General features: G+C 42.2%; 1 protein-coding gene and 1 long non-coding RNA gene across 7 annotated transcripts in view; one reads left to right on the top strand and one right to left on the bottom strand.

Moving 5' to 3' along the window:
- LOC122238105 lies at positions 1-8,605 on the bottom strand. The gene is made up of 3 exons (XR_006217063.1): positions 8,298-8,605; positions 1,913-2,253; positions 1-98 (listed from the first exon to the last, which is right to left on the bottom strand). It is a non-coding gene; the product is annotated as an uncharacterized LOC122238105 (long non-coding RNA).
- A 7,193-nt stretch (positions 8,606-15,798) lies between these two features.
- PI4K2B (phosphatidylinositol 4-kinase type 2 beta) overlaps positions 15,799-21,228 on the top strand; it is a 32,021-nt gene continuing 26,591 nt past the window's right edge. For all 6 annotated transcript variants that reach the window (XR_006217059.1, XR_006217060.1, XM_042984837.1 and 3 more), the window contains exon 1: positions 15,799-16,296. Coding sequence is in view for 4 of the 6 variants with exons in the window: in XM_042984837.1 (XP_042840771.1) it covers positions 15,990-16,296 (307 nt within the window). In the remaining 2 variants the exon portion in view is untranslated. The remainder of the gene's footprint in view (positions 16,297-21,228) is intronic.

The following is a 21,228-nucleotide window of genomic DNA, read 5'->3' as shown; positions in this document are numbered from 1 at the left end:
ATGAGATAACACCTCGGACTATTATCCAAAAACTCTGGTCATCTTTTTTTCTGCTGTATTGGACAGGTCAATGAAGGTACCCACCTCACTCTCAGCCACTGGAAAAGAAAAAAAAAAAATGCCCTCTCACAGTCTCTAGAATGTTCTATGCCACATGATCTGCCTGCCTCCAGACCACTTCCATCACAGCCAATTGGATCTAAAAGCAGCCCATTCATGGGCTAACCTTTGAGGTGATGAGGCATGAAAAATTCTATCCAAATAGGAAAGATAGTAACAAAAGAAGCCTACCAGAGTGCCCGGTTGGAAACTACATTTAGAAAATACAAAGAGCAAGGCATTTGGGTGGCAGGAAGAGACTGAACAACTGCAGAGAGAAGGCATGAGTGAGCCCACAGTACTCATAAGCAGCAGCCACAGGGTCAGGACAGCATGATCAGACAAGGAGTGAGTGGGCAACAGGAAAAGGATAAGATCTGGCAGAGCTGAAGCAGCAGAATGGCAGGGAACTGGTGACCCCTTGGTGCTAAGGAGCAGAGAGAGAAGCTAGTTCCTGGCCAGGTTTCCCTTAAAGTCCCTGGCCATTCCCTGGATGGCCATTCCTGTCACACGAGCTTCCTACCATCATATGTACACCCCAAAGCAAAACAAAACAAAAACCCACGAACCCCTATTACAGGAACCCAAGTGTGCATCTCTTTTTTAAATACAAAACAGGTGGACACAGATGCCTCTAAAAACTAAACCTTGACACAACTGGTGGATCTTCACCTTCCTGCACAAAGAGGAGGTGCAAAGTGCAGAGGAGGCTGAAGTCGTAGGCAAGAGCCCTGAGGTCTGATCAAGCTCTGCTACTAATTTGCAAGGTAATCGTAAGTAAGGTGGTTTTCATTTCGAAGCCTATTATTTTAACCATAACATGGAATTGGATGGGATGCATTCCCTTGGTAACTATTTATCGAGTGCCTCTGCTATGTGGCAAGTTCTGTGCTGGCTGATGGGGCGTAACAGTGATCTGAGCATAGTTTTTGCTCTTCAGCCTTGTGTGCCAGTTAGCAAACAGGTAAACAGATTATTACAAAGTTGCATGATGTTAGTGCTAGTTAGAGAGTTCATTTGGAGCCAGTGAGGAGGGGCATCTAATCTGGCTGGGGAAGGAGGCCTGCATACAAGTCTTCCTGAGGAAGTTGAGACCTGGAAGTAGAGTGGGCATGTTCTGGCTAGACGGGAAGAAAAGAACGGTCCGTGTGATGGTTAGTTTTATGTGTCAACTTGGTTAGACCGTAGTGCCCAGTTATTTAATCAAACACTGACCTAGGTGCTGCTGTGAAGGTGTTTTGGAGAGGTGGTTCGCATCTATAATCAGTGAATTTTAAGTGAAAGAGATTACTGTCCATCATGTGGTGGGTCTCACCCAATCAGTTGCAAGGCCTGAAAGCAAAAACTGAAGTTTCCCAGAGAGTAAATTCAAGACGAGAACATCAACCCGTGGGTTGCCAGCCTGCCACCTGCCCTGCAAATTTTGAACTTGCCACCCCCCACAATCACAGGAGCCAATTCCTCTAAATAAATCTTTTATATCCAATCGGTTCAGTTTCTTTGGAGAACCCTGACTAATACAGTCCACAGACAGGGATAGGCACAAGCCCCTTGGCAGCAAAGCCAGAAGGATGGTTTACAGAAAGTGAGGAGGGCAGTGTGTAGAGCTTGCAAAAATTTGTAAACCCAAATAACGTTTTTAGATTACCTTCTAAGTATCAGGTGAAACCACCAAAACGTTAAGCAGAGGAGAAACATAATTAGAAATGCGAGTTGAGAAGATCACACTGGCAGCTCCACAGAAAAGAGATTTGGGGGTGGAAGGCCTGGCTGACACCTTTGGTGTCTTGTCGAGTATCTTTTCCTCGCTTACCTCCTGCCAGTGGAATTATAATTTGGTCTGGTGTCCATCTCTTCAAGGTGACTCCAGAAAGTGGGGTTGTATTCCCAACTCCAAGGAGAAATTCTGATTGTCCCAAGTCAGTACAATGGTCCCATTCTCCTTGTCAGTCATGGGTTCCACAGTGGCGTGTGAACGAGTTCTGGGCAGTGAGCTTTGATGGGAGGTCTATCATGGAAGACTTCTGGGAAAGGCATCCTCATTTGTAGAAATGCACCAGGGGGCAGTCCCTTCCTGCTTCTGGATGTGACCACGTCTGGGTATGAAGCTGCTTACAACGGCTGCCACCATTGTTCACCCATAAGGGTAGCATCCTGAGGGTAAAGCCAACAAACTAAGCATGGATGAACTAAAATGGAAAAGAACCTGGGTCTCTGGTGACAGTAATGAGCCCCTGAGTCAACCAGCTCCCAATTTTGCCCACTTGCCGGCCTTCTCCTTTGGAAGAGAATGAATTTCTTTTAAACCGATTTGTGTTGGGATTTCTGTTTTTGCTTCCCATGATATCCTAACTAGTTTGGGGGCTAGAGTAGAAATAAGAGTCTAGTTAAGAGACTGTTGGAATGGTCAAGACAGAGATGATGAAGGTTTGGACCATGGTGGTAGTGATGAAGAGAAAGAGAAGTTGATGATTCAGGAGATATTTCAGAAGTAGAATCAACAGGGTGAAGGGTGGATGGATGGAAGGACGGATAGATTAAATCATTAGGAAAGTTCTTTCCATGTTGACAATGACTGTCTTAGTCCATCTGGGCTGCTGTAATAGAAATATCATATGCGGGTGGCTTATAAACACTATAAATTTGTTTCTACACTTCAGGAGCCTGGGAAGTCCAATTAGTGGCACCAGAAAGTTTGGGGTGTGGTGAAAGCCCACTTCCTGATTCACAGGCAGACATCTTTTTGCTGTGTCCCCACATGGTGGAAAGGGGCACGGGAGCGCTCCAGGGATCTTTTCTGTAAGGATACTAAATCCCTTAGTGAGGGTTCCACCCTCATGACCTAATCACCTCTCAAAGGCCACACCTCCAAATACCATCACATTAGGGATTAGATACCAACATAATGAATTTTGGCCAAGCACATTTAGTCTCTACTAATTTCTTTTTTTTTTTTTTTAATGTTTATTTTTCAGAGACAGAGCGTGAGCGGGAGAGGGGCAGACAGAGAGAGGGAAATACAGAATCAAAAGCAGGCTCCAGGCTCTGAGCTGTCAGCACAGAGCCTGACGTGGGGCTCGAACTCACAAGCTGTGAGATCATGACATGAGTGGAAACCGGACGCTTAACCGAATGAGCTACCCAGGCATCCCTCTGCTAATTTCTTAACCGCTTTATATGTCATTTGAAAATTTCTTGCGGACCAGGACTGATTGCAGTTGTACTTCTGAGGTTCTTTTGTATCTAATTCATTGGCCAACAATACTAACTCTGAGACACAAGTTAGAAATAATATCAGCAGGTGCTTGGGTGGCTCAGCCTTTAAGCATCTGACTTCGGCTCAGGTCATAATCTCATGGTTGGTGAGTTTGAGTCCCATATCAGGTGAGCTCAAGCCCCACTTTGGGTGAGCCCCACTTCTCTCTCTCTCTCTCTCTCTCTCTCTGCCCCTCTTGGGGTTCTCTCTCTCTCTCTCTCTTTCTCACCCTCTCTCTCTCTCTCTCTCTGCCCCTCTTGGGGTTCTGTCTCTCTCTCTCTCTCTCTGCCCCTGACTCACTTGTATGCTCTCTCTCTCAAAAAACAAAAAAGATAGTATCAGCATGTTAAGTTTGTTTGTTAATCTATATCAGCATCCAAAAGTCTAACTGGGAGCAGAAATTAATGCACAGCCACTCTCAAGGGTTTCCTCAAAGCCAAGAATGACCATTTCCAACCGTCAGAACTTTCTTGAACAAATCAACTTTTCCTTTATTCTGAGACCAGCTTAATGAGAAAGCCTAGCGGAGGAGCAACCTCTAGAAGGGGGTGGCTGGAGGTCATTTAGTATAGCTGGGGCATCTTCGTGGATGGCTCGGACCAGTGTGGATATGTTTTCAAGCATGTGCATCCTGTCCCCTCCTTAGCCTTTGATTGCACCTGGATCCTGGCAGGTGGGCCTATCACACACTCAGTGTGGAGGGGACTGTGCGAGGAAGCTCAGAGCACGTTCGAGATGTCCCGAAAAACTAATGGAACCCCATTCGGCTGCGGTTGTTTCATAGGCAGATTTTCTGGCAGGTTTCCTTCATAAAGACCTTTCATTGTGAAGTTTGCAATCATGGCCTTTTCATCCAAGGAAAAGCATAAATCTGGTCACGTACAGGATGCGGTTCTGCTTTTGCTCACTCTGTCTCTTTTGTGACTACTTGCTAGGTTTGGTCAGTGGTTTCCTTTTTTGTAACACCGTGCTAATACACATACCAAGGCTTTGATGGGGGGATCTTCCATCTGATAATAACAGGTGCAAATTACTGTGATGGGGTTTTGTAGTGAGTTGAATAGCTCCCCTTGACACTCTACCCCCCCAAAAATTCATGTCCACTCAAAATCTCAGAATGTGACCTCATTTGGAAATAGAGTCTTTGCAGATATAATTACTTAAGATGAGGTCATACTGGATTAGGCTCAGCCTTAAATCTAATGACCGGTGTTCTCAAAAGAAGAGGCAAAGAAACACAGAGATGCACAGAGAGAAGGCGAGGTGGCTTTGGAGCAGAGATTGGAGTATGGGTCTACAAGGCAAGGATGCTGGGAGCTCCTGGAAGCGGGAAGAGGCAAAGAAGAGCCTTTGGAGGGAGCGTGGCCCTGCTGACACCTTGATTTCCAATCTCTGGACCCCAGAACTATTGGAGAATAAGTTTCCATTGTTTAAACCAGCCAGTTTGGGTTAATGTGTTAGGGCAGCCCCAGGAAATGAACACAGGCTTCAAAGGCTCAGCCCCAGGCTCTCTGCGGGCTGCATCTGTCCCCATTTCTTTCTCTCCGCTCAGGCCTTAAGGATTTGTCACTTTTCCTTTTCTTCCAGCACCTGTGGTCACTCACTCACCTGCTCTCCACCAAGCCCAGCAGAAAGGGTACCCCGTTTCCCCAGCTTGCCATTTTCCTGCGGACAAGCCCAGAGCCCTCTCCTTATTGTCTTTGTTTTGTTTTGTTTTGTTTTTTATTCTTTACTGCAGACAAACAGGCAACCACACAAATAAGAATCCTGGGGAAATTACAAAGTTTATAAAACTTGTTAAACCACAGTCCTGCTCCCGAGGTTCCTGGATTTAACTAGCCTCTGCAATTAAGTCGGCACTTAGGGAATTTAGCTATCTCTTAAAATGAAAAACAAAATTTGAATTGTGTACGTCTATACAGTTCTAAAATGTTTGGGGCGCCTGGGTGGCTCAGTCGGTTAGGCGGCCAACTTCGGCTCAGGTCATGATCTCGCGGTCCGTGAGTTCAAGCCCCGCGTCGGGCTCTGTGCTGACAGCTCAGAGCCTGGAGCCTGTTTCAGATTCTGTGTCTCCCTCTCTCTGACCCTCCCCCGTTCATGCTCTGTCTCTCTCTGTCTCAAAAATAAAATAAATGTTAAAAAAAAATTAAAAAGAAATGTTTTACATTTTTTCCTAAAGTAAGCTGCACAAACCGGAAGTACCAATGAATGCATTTTATTTAAGTACATACATTTCTCACCACCACCTCAGCCGTGCATCCCGTGAACCCATCCCCATCTGTATCCCAAACCAGGATTCTGGAAGAGAAAATCTGACAACTCTTTTCTTAACTCCCTTCTGAGATAGTCCCTGAGGAACTAGGCTTCTGTCCGTTTTGTTCATTCTAGAGCACGGAGCTGACCAACCTTCTCCTTCTCTTGCTGAGATGTATCCTTCCCTTCAGAAGCACCTCCTCTCATTTGGCAGCTGTGATCATCACTGAAAAGGCCATAATGGCCCTTGCCTGACATCTGGGAACTTGGATTCGGGGAGAGTTCCCACCGTCCCTGGTAAGAGCGATTCACTGGGCCTAAACTGCTTGTGCAAACAATATGATGTATGCTGGATACCTGCCTTGCTTCTATGGGGATCTGGAACTTTGGTAGATGCAAGGCAGAGGGTGCCCACATGACTGGCCCCAATAAAAACCCTGGGCACTGAGTCTCTAATGAGGTTCCCTTGTAGACAGTCTTTCAGTGTTGTCATGGCTTCTAGTTTGGAGGAGGTGTGAGTTTCCTATGTGATTCCACTGGGAGAGAGCTCTTGGAGGTGGGTGCCTGGTTTCCTCTGTACTTCGTCCCATGGGCCTTTTCCCTTTGCTGATTCTGCTTTGTATCCTTTCATGATAATCTGTCATAGACACGAATATGGCCATATACTGAGCCCTGTGAGTCGTCAAAATGAATCTAGCAAATCTAGTGAATCGTCGGCCTAGTGAATCTTCAAAACTAGGGACCCCCAACACAGATTGTCTTGATGATATTTGGAGAGCAAATATCAATGCTACCAAAGAGAACTTAGGGGTTGATGGCTTCTACTACAAAATTCATTTACATAATTCTTTTAAATATAATTTTACTCATTCATTCATTGGTTCATGAACTATAAAACTTCTGTCAAGCACACACTATGTTCTAGTCACTCTTCTACCCGAAGAGGGAGAGAGAGAGAATGACAGAGAAGGGAACAATGTATCTCTCCTTGCAAGGGGCTCACATTTGCATGGCACCTTCGAATAGGGAAAAAAATTAAACTTCAGTGGGAGAGGGCTTCATCAGAGGTCAGAGCAAGGATTTGTGGAAGACACAAGGCAGAGACATTATGATCTCTGCTTAGGAAACTGGGGACAGTATTCCAAAGGAATTGATATTAAACTGGTGAAGAAGAGAGTAAGGATATCCTGACAGCAAGGATAGACATGGAGACATGAAATAACTGATTCTAGAAATAGGGAGAAGTTCAGGATGGCTGTAGCTGAAATGAGGCAAAACATAAGGCTTACGTTGGAGGTTAGAACCTACTCTTCGGGAGAAATTACATGCCACAGTAAATTTTTAGGTTTGTTTTTGTCTTTGTGTTTTGGTGACCAATGGGATAACATTAGAAGTTAGTGACAGTGATCAGAATTGTGATTCTGAAAGAACTTTCCACTGGTTTCCTACGTGAAGAGAAGTTAGAATAGGAGTGGCTTAAGAAGATGAACTCAGACCACCAGTATTCAATGCTCACTCTGCCACTTTTTTCTGGGTAATCTGAGACAGATTACTTAATCTTTATATGCCTTAGTTTTCCCATGAGTAAAGGGATAATAAGAACTCCTGTCTCAATAAGTTGCTGTGGAGGTGAATATGCTAATAAACTCAAAGTACATACAACAGCAGTCTGGCTTTCAGTAGCCTGTAGCCTTGATTAACACTGCATTAAAGCAGCATTTTATTTGTACTTAAGTTTTTGAGAACAGATTCTGCTTAAAGCAAGATCCAGTATTAGTATAAGATAAATTTTGGGAATGATAGGAAACTGGGAGTTATTTTTTAAAACATATCTGTATTCAAATCACAGCCTATACAAGTAAATATTGAAGTGGAGTAGAATACAGATTGAAGGGGTCATCTAGAGGATCTCTGTGTTTTCTCAAGGTAATAATAGATTCCCTATGAAGCAAAAGTCCACTGGAGCTAGGCTAACAAAGCCAAAACAGATTATCAGCCTAGTGGCAGTTATCAGATTTACTCAAAGACAAGTGTTCTCTGTTTTCTGTGTTTACTGATTGCATAGCAGTTGAACCACAACCTTTAAAATCACATCTAATTAAAACTTTCACCTTAGTCAAGTAGTTCTTGGTTGTTTTTTTTCCCATTGCTATAAGGGCCTGATGATACACTAAATCATTTTTGAATGTAATGTTTTGGTTAAAAAAAATCAGTGTGAAAAGGTATACAGCAGTAGAAGTTCCAACATTTCCGTATAGAAAGAATTCAGCGGCAAGCATGTATTTGGAACATTCTCCAAGCTAGCCTCATAGCTATCGCTATCATCCTCAATTCCATTAAGACTCTCCTTGAGTCTTTGTTGTGCTTGTTTTTTGTGGCTGTTGGCATTCCTCGACTTCCTTTGCTTGTGGCCACATCCCTCCAATCTGTGCGTCTTCACATCTGCCCCCGTGTGTCTTCTCTTCTCTCTCAAACCTCCCTCTGCCTTTCTTTTATAATACACTTGTCATTGGATTTAGAGCCAACCAAGATAATCTGGGATGATCTCATCCCAACATTCTTAACTTAATCACATTTGCAAAGACCCCTTTTCCCAAGTAAAACAATATTCGCAGGTTCTAGGAATTTGACATGGACTTATCTTTTGTGCCACCATTCAACCCACTACCTAACGTAAAATAGCACCTACCCGTTCACACCACCATCATTCTGTATTTCCCATCCTGCAGTGTCCTTTTTCATAGCATTTGTTATCATTTTACATGCTAAGATCCTCTTCCTTACTTATCGTGTGTCTCCCCCATGAGAGTGGGAGCTTCTTGAGAACAGACACGGGTTCACTCCTCTGTCTCCAGCAAGAGGATAGCACCTGTCACCAAGCTGGCTCCCCTGCCAGGATTGCTCTTTTCCCCATTCTTCTCACAAACAGCACTGGCGGTGCGGAGCCGGCTTGGCATTCTGTCTTTCCTTCTCTCTGCCCCTCCCCTGCTCTCTCTCTCTCTCTCTGAAAAATAAATAAACATAAATAAATAAATAAATAAATAAATAAATAAATAAATAAATGTCATCCGCCCTGAGGGCCTCCTCTGTCATTTATCAGCCCAATAAAAGGCCACAGCTGGATTGCTGAAAGAAATGTTAGAAATTTCAGATGAGATTTTACTCCAGCCAAGTCTCTTCCCTACTCCTGTATTCTCTTTCTTAACCCCCTTTCCTGATCTCTGCCCCTCTTACATGCCCTCATAGCAGCCTGTTCTTCCTCCACACAGCATTTAGCATACTGTTTTTGTAAATTGCCTATTTGTCTGTAAGTTCCATCTGATCATAATCTCCACGAGGGTAAGAACCTTGAGCTCTTTGCAGAGTTTTGTGCATTGTTCTACCAAATTAGAGAACCCAAGGGAGTCATGAGACCCCCTCGAATTTGTAGACAGTTGGTCATAAATGCAGGTAGTCTGGGGACCCCTGAAATATGGCTGGCATCTGAAGTGAGGGCAGTTTTATAGAGGACTGACCCCTTAACTTGTGGAATCTGTGCTAACTCTAGATGGTTAGTGCCAGAATTGAACTGTACTATACCAGTTGGTGTAGGAATATCTGTCCTGAATCATCCAAAGGCTCCTTGCTTCCGGGTGCATAAAACTTCAGGCTCCCAACAAAGACTGGATTTCAAATACAGGTTTTGGAAAACTCTCCATATACAAAGGCCCCATAAAATAGCAGCAGTGCATTCTCTATTTTCTTATTAAAGGAGCATTATTTTCAAAGCGATGACAACATTAGGCATGGTGCACTTAGGCGTGCATTAGGATGTTCTAAATACATAGGTATATTGTAGAATGAGATTGTGGGAGTGGTGACAAGTTTCATTTAAAGATCTTGCCTCTTCTAAACCCCGACTACTATAAAAAAAAAAAAAATGCACTCCTAAGAGAATAGTCCATGGGAACAACGTGAAAACTGAGATGTTGAGGGGTGCTTGGCTGACTCGGTTGGTGGAGCATGTGACTCTTTACCTCGGGTTTGTGAATTTAATACCTGTGGTGGGCATGGAGTTTACTTGAAATTAAAAAAAAAAAAATTAAAAAAAAATTTTAGAGAAAGTGAGATGTTGACACAGGGCATACTTTGTCATGTTTGTGTAAATGTTTAAGTCTGCTTTGACTGACTGATTTGATAACGAAGACTGTCTTTACCAAGTACCTTTTAAGTTAGATGTTTTATGTACATGGAATGAGTCAAACCTATAGTTCCAAGGTTTTGATGAGATACAAGAGTTTTAGCAAATAATATCAAATTGGGAAAGCTCTATAGAAATGTTAATATTTTTACTTTCTCATTTCTGAGTTAAAAATAAGGTGCTTTGAAATGAAAGAGTTACAGTACCATTAATAATTGGAAAAGTCTTTTTTAATTTTATATTATTTTGAAGAGAGTGAGAGAGAGTGCATGAGCAGGGGAGGGGGCAGAGGGAGAGAGAACCTTAAGCAGGCTCCATGCTCCCCGGGGGCTTGGGGCTTGATCCCACGACCCTAGGATTATCACCTGAACTGAAATCAAGAGTCGGATGCTCAGCCAACTGAGCCACCCAGGCGCCCCTGGATAAGTCTTTTAAAAGCCTTTTTGATATACTTCCCAGAAACTGAGAAAGTGAAAAACTCAAAGGAGGACCTGAATGAGGTAACTGATGATTGATCATAAAAATAATTTGGGGTAATGAAATAAAAAACTCTGTGATGTTTAGCATATATTTTGAAAGAAGATCAAAGATTTGAGTGACATTGCTATTATAAAATGTTTCCCATGTTCATCTATTTATTTGAACAGATTTTCTCAATGTTTATGCCTATAAAAACTAAAACTACAAATAGAACTGATGCGGAACCCTGCCTTATCTAACAATAAGTAATATTCCTATGCTAACATGTAAACTACTGACAAAAATATTCATTTTTGAATACATTTTGAATACACTAAAGGATACATTTCCAAAAAAAATAGGTCAGAGGAAGTTATATCAGACTAATCCTTTATAGATAAAAATGATAAACTTTGGGGAAAATATAAAAACAATTACTGGGGCGCCTGGGTGGCTCAGTAGGTTGAGTGTCCAACTTTGGCTCAGGTCATGATCTTGTGGTTCGTGAGTTTGAGCCCTGCATCAGGCTCTGTGCTGACAGCTCAGAGCCTGGAGCCTGCTTCATTCAGATTCTGTGTCTCCCTCTCTCTCTGCCTCTCCCCCACTCACGCTCTGTCTGTCTGTCTCTCTCTCTCAAAAATAAATAAACGTTTAAAAAAATTTTAATAAAAAAATTTTTTTTGAGGATACTGGAAAGCAACCAAAAGCAGTCAGGCAGTGATTGAAGGGATGGCCACTCATCAAAGAATTGAAATATAACAAGTGTGATTTATGCTTATACATCTTTTCATGTGAAATCACTGCTTAGTCTGTTCTGTGAAAGTACAGTACAGTACAGTGGGAACTCAATCAGAAAGCCACAGTCTTAATAGCTTAAGAATGGAGTCTGGGGTTCCCAAGACAGCTGAAAATTGAGGAGAGAAATCCTGAAAAGGAAGGAATAACAGAGGGAGAAAGCTCCAAAATCTACACATATACCCCACCTGAAAAATTGGTTGATTCTTAAACTCTGAGTGCATAAGGGAGACTCCACGGAGCCCAGCAAAAAGCAGCATCAGGATTGTTGAAAGAAATGATCAGAATTTTCAGGTGGAATTTGACCCTAGTTTAGTTAACTACATACCAGAACATATCAACACTCATCAGAGGAAGATAATTGAATCTACAATATACAATGTGATGATACAATATATCATCCACAATATACAACATCCATAAAAAGGTAACATATATGCAAGAAATGGGAAATGGGAAAGAAATGGGAAAGAATGGAAAGTTTGACTCATAGTCAAGAAAAAAAGTAATCAATAGAAACTGACTCTAAGATAACTCAGATACAAAAATTAGCAAAGACTTAACACCTATACATATATTCAAGGACTTAAAAATATATATTCCGGGGCGCCTGGGTGGCTCAGTCGGTTGAGCGTCCAACTTCGGCTCAGGTCATGATCTCGCGGTTCATGGGTTCGAGCCCCGCGTCGGGCTCTGTGCTGACCGCTCAGAGCCTGGAGCCTGTTTCAGATTCTGTGTCTCCCTCTCTCTCTGCCCCTCCCCCACTTGCACTCTGTCTCTCTCTGTCTCAAAAATAAATAAACATTTAAAAAAATAAAAATAAAAATAAAAATAAAAATAAAAATAAAAATAAAAATATATATGCCGTAATGAATTAACAGATGAAAAATGTTAGCAGATATATAGAAACTCTTAAAAAAAAAAAAAGAACCAAATGGAAATTCTAGAACTGAAAAGTACAAAATTTGAAATATGCCCACTGAGTAGGTTTAATTGCTAATTAGAATGGCTGAAGGGTTGGTGAATTTAAAAACAGGTAATGAGAAATTATACTATCTGAAAAACAGAGCTAAAAACTGTTGGGGCACCTGGGTGGCTCACTGGGTTAAGCATCCAACTCCTGATTTCAGCTCAGGTCATGATCTCACATTTCGTGGCTTTGAGTCCTGCATCAGACTCCATGCTGACAGTATAGAGCCTTCTTGGGATTCTCTGTCTCTCTCTCTCTGCCCCTCCTTCGCTCATGCTTTTTCTCTCTGTCTCAAAATAAAAACAAGAAAAATTTTTTAAAAACTATTGAAAAAAATTAATAGAGCCCTAATGTCAGGACAATATCAAAGAGTCTAACGTATCTATATATATAATAGGTATCCCAGAATGGCATAGAAAAAAAAGCTTGAACAAATAATGGCTGCGATTTTTCCAATTTTTCTGGAATACATAAATTTGCAGGTCTGAGCAACCTAAGCAAAACTCAAGCAGGATATAGATAAAGAAATTCATATCAAGAGCGTCATGGTCAAGCTATTGAAAAGCAAGGATTAAGAAAAAATCTTAAAGGCAGCTAGAAAAAAATAACCTAGTGCAAGCTGGCTGGGTGTGTGGAAGGACATAATTCAGATAAAATGAAGGGTAGAGGACAATGAAATTACTCTTGATTTTGGCTCAGGTCATGATCCCAGGGTTGTAGGATAGAGCCCTGCCTGGGGCTGCACACTGGGCATGGACCTACTTGGGATTCTCTCTCTCTCTCTCTCTCTCTCTCTCTCTCTGAAATAAAACTTAAAAATGAAGGAGGAATAAAGATAACTTCAGATCAATGAAAATTTACAATTTATCACCAATGGATTTACTTTACCAGAAGTCCTTTAAAAAATTCGTCAGAGGGAAGGTAAATTATACTCGTTGGAAACTCAGATCTTCAGGAAGGAAGGAAGAACACTGGAAATGGTAAATATGCGGGCAAATATAAAAGATAATACATTCTTTTCTTAATTTCTTTATAAGACACGTAATTGTTTAAGACAAAACTTATTCACTATATTTAAATATATGTGGGTCTAATATATGTGACAACAATAACATAAAGGATGGGGGATAAATAGAATGACCCTTTTGCAAGGTTCTTATATTTTACATCAAATGCTACAGTATAAGCTTTATGTGCACTGAGATAATTTAAGGGTGCATACAGTAAGTGCTAGAATAAACACTCAAAATTAATGTAAAGAGGTTTAGCAGGTCAATAGAGGAACTAAGATGAAATATGAAGAAATATGATTAACCCAAAAGAAAGCAAGAAAAGAAGAACAGAGGAACAAAAATTATGAAAAAAATAAAATACAAATTGCAAACGACAGTAAACGAAATCCAAACACATTAATATTACATTAAATGTAAGTAAACTAAAAACACCAATTGAAAGGCAGAAATTATCAGACTAAATGTAAATAATGAAACCAAGAACCAATTATAAGTTATTTACAGGAGATATATACTTATTTACAAACATGCATACGTAAAGACACAAATATATTGAAAAGAAAAGGATGGAAAAAGATTTACCAGGCAAACAGTAAGCCTAAGAAAAGTGGAGTGATTTTATTACTGTCAGACAATATAGACTTCAAGGTAGGAGTATTACAAGGGATGGAAAGGGCCAAATCATCAGGAAGAAATAAAAACCTAACTGAAGACATAAAAAAAACCTGTGTCTACACCTAATACCACAATTTCAAAACTATATAAAGCAGGGGTGCCTGGGTGGCTCAGTCAGTTAAGCATTTGACTTCGGCTTGGGTCATGGTCTCATGGTTCATGAGTTTAAGCCCTGCTTTAGGCTCTGTGCTCTCAGCACAGAGCCCACTTTGGATCTTCTATCCCTTCACTCTCTCTTCCCCTCCCCTGTTTATGCTCTCTCTCTCTCAAAAATAAATACACATTAAATATATATATGTACGTGTATATATATGTATGTACATATATATATATATGTATGAAGCAAAACCTCACCAAACTAAAAGAAGAAATAGACAAATCTACAATCATAGTTAGATTGTAACCCTCATCTCAGTGAGTGATAGAGTAACTATATTTAAAATCCATAAGGATATAGTTGATGCAAATAACACTATAAATACTGAATTGATATTTATAGAAACAATTGATAGTTATAGAACCACTCAACTGCAGAATACACAGTCTTTTTATTGATTGATTGATCTCTGTACTATTTTATTTTATTTTATTTTATTTTATTTATTTTATTTTATTTACATCCAAATTAGTTAGCATCTAGTGCAACAATGATTTCAGGAGTAGATTCCTTAATGCCCCTCACCCATTTAGCCCATCCCCCTTCCCACAACCCCTCCAGTAACCCTCAGTTTGTTTTCCATATTTATGAGTCTCTTCTGTTTTGTCCCCCTCCCTGTTTTTATATATTTTTTTGTTTCCTGTCCCTTATGTTCATCTGTTTTGTCTCTTAAAGTCCTCATATGAGTGAAGTCCTATGATTTTTGTCTTTCTCTGACTGACTAATTTCACTTAGCATAATACCCTCCAGTTCCATCCACGTAGTTGCAAATGGCAAGATTTCATTCTTTTTGATTGCCAAGTAATACTCCATTGTATATATATATACCACATCATCTTTATCCATTCATCCATCGATGGACATTTGGGCTCTTTCCATACTCTGGCTATTGTTGATGGTGCTGCTATAAACATAGGGGTGCATGTGTCTCTTCAAAATAGTACACCTGCATCCCATGGATAAATGCCTAGTAGTACAATTGCTGGGTCTAGGGTAGTTCTATTTTTAGTTTTTTGAGGAACCTCCATACTGTTTTCCAGAGTGGCTGCCCCAGCTTGCATTCCCAAGAATACACATTCTTTTTAAAGAGCACATAGAATGTTCACTAAGGTAGATAATATGCTGAGCTATGAAATTAAGTCTCAATAAACTTCAAAAAAGGTTGAAATCTTAGTGTATCTTCTCTGACCACAGCACAATTAAATTAGAAATCAATTAATGATTTCTAGGAAAACCCCTAAATATTTGGAAATTACACACACACTTCAAAGCAGTCAAAAAGAAACCATACAGGAAATAAAATGAATTTTGAAATGAATGAAAATGAAAGCACAACATAGCAAAAATTGTGGATGCAGATAAAGCAGTGCATAGAGGGAAAGGCATAGCTTTAAACACTTATATTTTAAAAAATTAGAGAGGTCCAAAATCAACAATACACTCTTCTACTCTACCCAACTTGAAAAAGAAGAGGAAATCAAATCCCAATTACGTAGCAAGAAGGAAATAATAAGCACAAATATCAGTGAACTAGAAAACAGAAAATCAGTGGAACCAAAAAATGGCTTTTTGAAAAGATTCTTAAAAATGATAAGCTTCTAGCTAAATTAGTCATAATAAAAAGAGACAAAATACAACCAATATCCAAAATGTCTGAACAAAGAACAAGGTCCTTGCTCTCATGGGCTTGTAGTGGAAGTAACAAAAGTTAGTCACAGAAATAATGACGGTGGTAAACTCTTTGAGAAAATTCTGCGGTGGAGGAGAGGCTGATTGGGGTTCCGGGGGTGGGGGGGGTGGGGCTCCTAGGCGGAGGTAAATGAACGCCAACCGCCCCAAGACACCCACCCCGCTTCACATCTTCCGGCGCTAACAGCGGCAGGTGGCGGCCCCGCCCCGCGCCCCGCCTACCTCCGCCCCCGCCCTTCTGCGCAGGCGCAGGGTTGGCCCGAGGTGGGGCGCGGCTGGCGGCTGCGCGGGGACAACCGCCGGGCCCGCGCGGAGCGGGGCCGCGAGTTTGTGAGGTGACCTCGCCCCGACCCAGCGGCTCCGGTCCCCCGCGATGTCGAGACCAGAGCCGGGCAGCTCGCCTCTCTGAGCTGGTCCCAGCGCGGACGGCACGGAGGGAGGCCATGGCGGAGTCCTCCGAGCCCGGGCTGCGGGCGTCAGCCGGCGGCGGGAGCTTGGAGGAGGAGGACGACGAGGAGCGGGAGCCGCTGCTGCCGCGGTTCGCCTGGGCCCAGCCGCCTAAGGGCGCCCCCGGGAGCGCCGTCAGGCTCGTGGAGGCTGCCGGCGAGGAGGGCGCGGCCTCCCCTCGCGAGGCTGGAGACGAGGAACTGCTGCTCCCGTCCCGGGACGCGCCCAGCCGCTCCTCCTGGGGCGTGGGGGTCCTCCGGGGCTCGCCCACCCACCCGAACCGGAAACCGCCCCTGGGTGCAGGTGCGACTCGGCCCCGATCTCCACCCCGCGGTCGTCCCTGCGCGCGCGTCGCCGCCCAGCCCCTCCCGGGGTCCCACCTCTGTCCCACACCAGCCCTTGCCTGGTAGGAGAGGCAGTTAGCCGGGCATCCCTCCCATGCGGAGCACAGACCCGGGGCCGGTCGAAGCTTGGACACCTTCCCTTTCTCTCTGCTCCCCAGTTTCCTTGCACCTTTTCCAGGGGCCTTAGGCCAGCTCACTTAAGGCCCGAGGTTGTCGTTAAACTCTGACCCTTGAGGCCTCGCCTAAGAGTAAGCCTCAACTTTTGCAATCAGACACGGAAAAAAAAAAAAAAAAAAAAAACAACCCAAACTTAGCATGGTAACATGACGTAAGTCGTTTTCTCAAGTTTGGACTTGAGTTTTGGAATAAGAAGCCTGAACTATCAGGAAAGTTCCCGGAGTTGTGAATTTGCCAGGCAGATGGATGACGGCAGAGAGCCGGAGAGCAAGAATATCTAGTTGCCACTGGGACACGTTTCAAAACTTGTTGCAGTTAATGTTATTGTGACGTTAGCCAGAGGGGGCAGAGGCAGTTGAATTTCTCCAGCTGCTATCTCGTGCGCAAAGTTTTCTTTCTGGAACCATTTCTATTCTTGTACTTTAAGAAGGGGGCGGGGACTTTTTCACTGTCGAATGGACTGGCAGCCTCAGGTGGAAAAGAGGATAATTGATAGGATGTTGAAAATTAATAAAGGGTCAGCATGCTATTGCAGGCATGGGTATTTGTCGATGAAGGATTTTTTTGGCAGGTCGAGTCGAGTTAGCCTAATCTGATAGTAAAACAGAGTGGGCTTGTATGAATCATAGCTGGAGATGAGACGGGCTAGTTTGTAAAATTCGGATAACACCTATTTGTCGGTGGTTAGGATGGTTTAAGTGAGATGGTGTGTGCACTGTGCCTGTAGAACTCCCTGGGTGACAGCTTGAAGAAAAGCCACAGAAATTGTACTTGTCATTACTCCTGCTTAGTCTTTCTGGAGTCTTTAGATTTTACATGGCCTGCTGTCAGTACACTAATGGGCCTCCCACAATTTAAGGAAGTTTGGATGGAATAGGTGATTCAAGTCGTAGCTGAACTGAACATTCAGACACTCTCAAGCAGATACATCGGAGAGGCCTGGGAGAAGCAGACGATTTCCTGTTCAGGTGTTTCATGAATAAAGCTTTAGCAGACTGGTCTGACATGCAGGTCTGTTGCCACTGTGTTAGCTAACAGGTGCATTGACAGGACAACGTTGAACAGAACAAATGTGATGATCACAGATGGACCCACATTCCCCCAGCTGTGTGATGTGTTTCTGTATTACCTAGAATCCCTTCTGTGAAGTAACTAAGATCTGTGTGGCTAGCTTCCCTTTTGCTGCCTTAAATTTACCTGTGTAGCTAGAGTTTAAAAGAGCCTGAAACCCTGAGTGAGAGGGAGAGAGAGGGAATCATAAGCAGGCTCTGTACTGCCAGCACAGAGCCCTGTGTGGGGTCCAGTCTCAGGACCATGAGATCATGACCTGAGTCCGATGCTTACCTGACTGAGCCACCCAGGTGCCCCTGAAAGTGAGATTTTGTAAACAAATAGTATTAAGGCTAGAAAAAGTAACTGGGATAGAATATAGTACTCATAATACAAATGGATTACTAAAGAGAATTCCTGCGTTCCAAAATGGTAATAATTTATTTATATCACCGTATACAGTTTGCGGAGATCTCTCTTTGTGTAGTTCATTAATTCTTACAGCAGCACGGCAAGTTAGTTGTTACTTCTTGTTGTGGGAATTGAAAATGAATAAAACTGTAGTGACTAGTACATAGAAGTTCAGAGGTAAGCCACAGGCAAGTATACAGGAAGTGGTAAAGCCAGACTGAGCCTAGTCCTTCTCTTTGTGTCCTGCACTTTTTCCATTTTGCTGTAGATCCCAAGTATTGTAAAATAGTTGTTACTTTTGGTGATTTGTTAATGGAGGTCTTGTTTTTAATGGATTTAAAAATCGTTTTGAATTTCAATAAGTATTTAAACATTTCAAACCAGTTTCCTAACAAGCTTATGATTGAGTAATGTAACTAGATTTTTAAGTTATTTATTTAGAGAGAGAGCGTGCAAGTCAGTGAGGGGCAGAGAGAGAGAGAGAGACAGAGACAGAGAACTGGGGCTCACCCAGGGCTCATGTTTTAGCCAAAGCAGGGCTTGAGCTCACCCAGTGTGGGACTCGAACTCAAACTGCGAGATAATGACCTGAGCCAAAGTCAGAAGCTTAACGACTGAGCCGCCCAGGCGAGTTCCATTAACTTCCTTTGTCCTTTAGCATCCAATTTCCATGAAGCCACCTCACTAGTTCTAAGAAATTCTTGCGTTTAGATTAATATTAACATCATTTATCTTACGCTCAATGCATGAGCCTTTATGCTTAACTATTTTGTCTATGTAAATAGGAGCTTTACGTGGAAGAGTATCTGTTACCTTTACTTGAGCAAGACATTGACAGTCTGGAACCAGCATAAACATAGTATTGTTGGGTCAGTGTCAAAGTAGAAAGATTAGTGGCATTCATTCCTTAGTTGTCATTTTAAGCAGTGAGTTGGAGAGTCATAAAGATAATACCTAGGTAACAGTATATGAAGGGCATAGTTCTGTGCCCTTCACTTATATTAATATGTAACTAACCCCACGAAGTGAGTTTTATTTTTTATTCTCATTTTAAGGAAGCACAGAGAGGTGAAGTGACTTTTCCAGGATCCCAGTTAACACAAACCAGGAGCACTTAGCAGTTTCGTTGGAGAGCCTACAAGTAGAGAATGGTGTTAGAATATACTAGGAACTGCCAAAGTCAACGGAAGTGTGTATTTAAAAGCCTTTTAATGATTCATGGTGGCTTATAAATGTATGAACAAAATAGCATCATTTAAAAACAAGGAAGAAAGACGAGGGTGGGAACTGAGGTAATGAAATAAATAAGGTGGAGGCCATCATAGTACACAGCATGCACAGGAGATGCTTGCTGCAGGCAGCCCACAAATCTGATGTTTAAGGTTACAGAAAGAAGCACAGTGTGCCCATAAAGTTAAAGTAGCTATTGGAATCTAAACTGACCTGACAAAGGATAACCTGTCGTGTATCTTTTGGAGAAGAGACTGTGTACTGAATAGTATCTTTGTAATAAAAGTGATGAATTTCATAGGAGTATTTCTCATAACCTCCTTGAAGCCCATTTTAATAAAGGAATTCTAATGGACGGTGCTCTCAGTATTGCCAGATCCAGATCCTAGACACTGATAATCTGGCTGAATTTAGAGGACAATATTAGAAGGGTAGACATCCTATGCGTCTTGACAGTTATCCATAACTGAGCTATTGAAAGATGGTGAGCAGCTACCTCTCACTGTCAAGCGGTTATTGCTCAACCAGTAATTAGAAGACGCTTATTCTTTGTTTTCCGTCTATTGCTGAGATGCATCATTCTCAAATGCTTGAGTGCCTGCTGTGTGCCAGTGGAAGTGGAGGCCTCGGGACACAGTGGTGACCGGATAGCAAATGGATGTCCAGTCACCAGCCTTGTCCCACAGAGCTTTATAGTAATGGAGGGAATGGTCAATTAAAACAGACAGTTCCCACAGCTGATCTATTTGGGTGGGGAGAACTGAGGATTCCATTGAGCTGTGCCCTGGATTTAGGGGCCTGGGAACACTTAGCAGAGGAAGGAGCATCCAACTCGAGGCCTGAAGGATGACGGGCACTTGAACCTCCGAGGCAGTGTTCAGATCAGCAGACTGGTGAGCTAACGACTTTTCTCTTTAGAAAATTCTGGTCAGTGGGTAAGATACAACCCAACCCTCAAGTGAGGAGGGGCTTGTTTTGATACGTTGCCACATGTCCTTATATGAAAGGTTTATAAACTGGATTCTCTTAATTCCATTTTCGATTCTGCTTCCTAAAGGACCAGTGATAAGGCTTACATGTGGTTAAGGGCAGAGTTTGTTAATAAATAATTTTCAGGCTTATTGAGGGCCTACTATGTACCAGGCACTGTTTTAAGCACTTGGAATATATCAGCAAAACAAAAATGTCTGCCCTTCTTGGATTTGGATCATTTTGTTACAGTGTTGCAAGTGATCAGATGGAGTTGAAGGATCAATAAGAATTAGCCTGGGAAGGAAGCTTGGAACATACTGGGGAACAGCACTGGCAAATGTTGAGAGTGTGTGCTGGATATCTGGTGAAAGTGAGGAGCTCAGACGGGACCAGAGCTGGACTAGAAGGTCACCGCTTCTTAGAGGAGACCCGAAGGGAATGCACAGAGGTGGAATTGAGATTTTCCTCAGAAAATCCTTTGATACAGAGACAAATCAAAACCCTAATAGTTTATTCCTTAAAAGGAGCAACAGTAATTTTGCCGGAAAAAAAGGTTTTCTTCATTAAAGAAAATGTAACTAACCATGCCCCTCAACTATTAAAAATCAAAACTAGCAATGACGACAGGCCTTCAGCCCAAATCTCCAGAGCACTCACAGCATGAAGCGCCATAAGTTTTGGAGAGATCCTCCAACTTAAACTAATTGCCACATGTACAGTTAAGTAAATGAAGAAAGCTTTAGAATGTAATTGTGAGTTATGAGTTCAAGAAAAATTATCTCCTAAAAAACAGTTTCTTTGATTTTAGAACAGTTGGTAGGTAGTCGTTTTTTCCAGCAGCAATTTGGATAGCAGGACCAGTTGTCTTTTAAGCGTCATTCCAGATAGTGATGGTAATTCCAGGACATCTTCAAAGAACGCCCATTTTCATGTGGGGAGATTATCTCATTTATTTAAAAGAGTTGCTCAATAAGGGACAAATTAAAGAGAAAGGGATTAAGAACATCCTGGCTGATTTTATAGGAATGGTTCTGCTTAATCTGATTTTGGT

The sequence above is a fragment of the Panthera tigris genome, chromosome B1 (assembly GCF_018350195.1).
Source record: "Panthera tigris isolate Pti1 chromosome B1, P.tigris_Pti1_mat1.1, whole genome shotgun sequence".
NCBI classification, from domain to species: Eukaryota; Metazoa; Chordata; class Mammalia; order Carnivora; family Felidae; genus Panthera; species Panthera tigris.
Note: the sequence above shows the minus strand (reverse complement) of the source record. Positions and strands in the feature narration are given on the sequence as shown.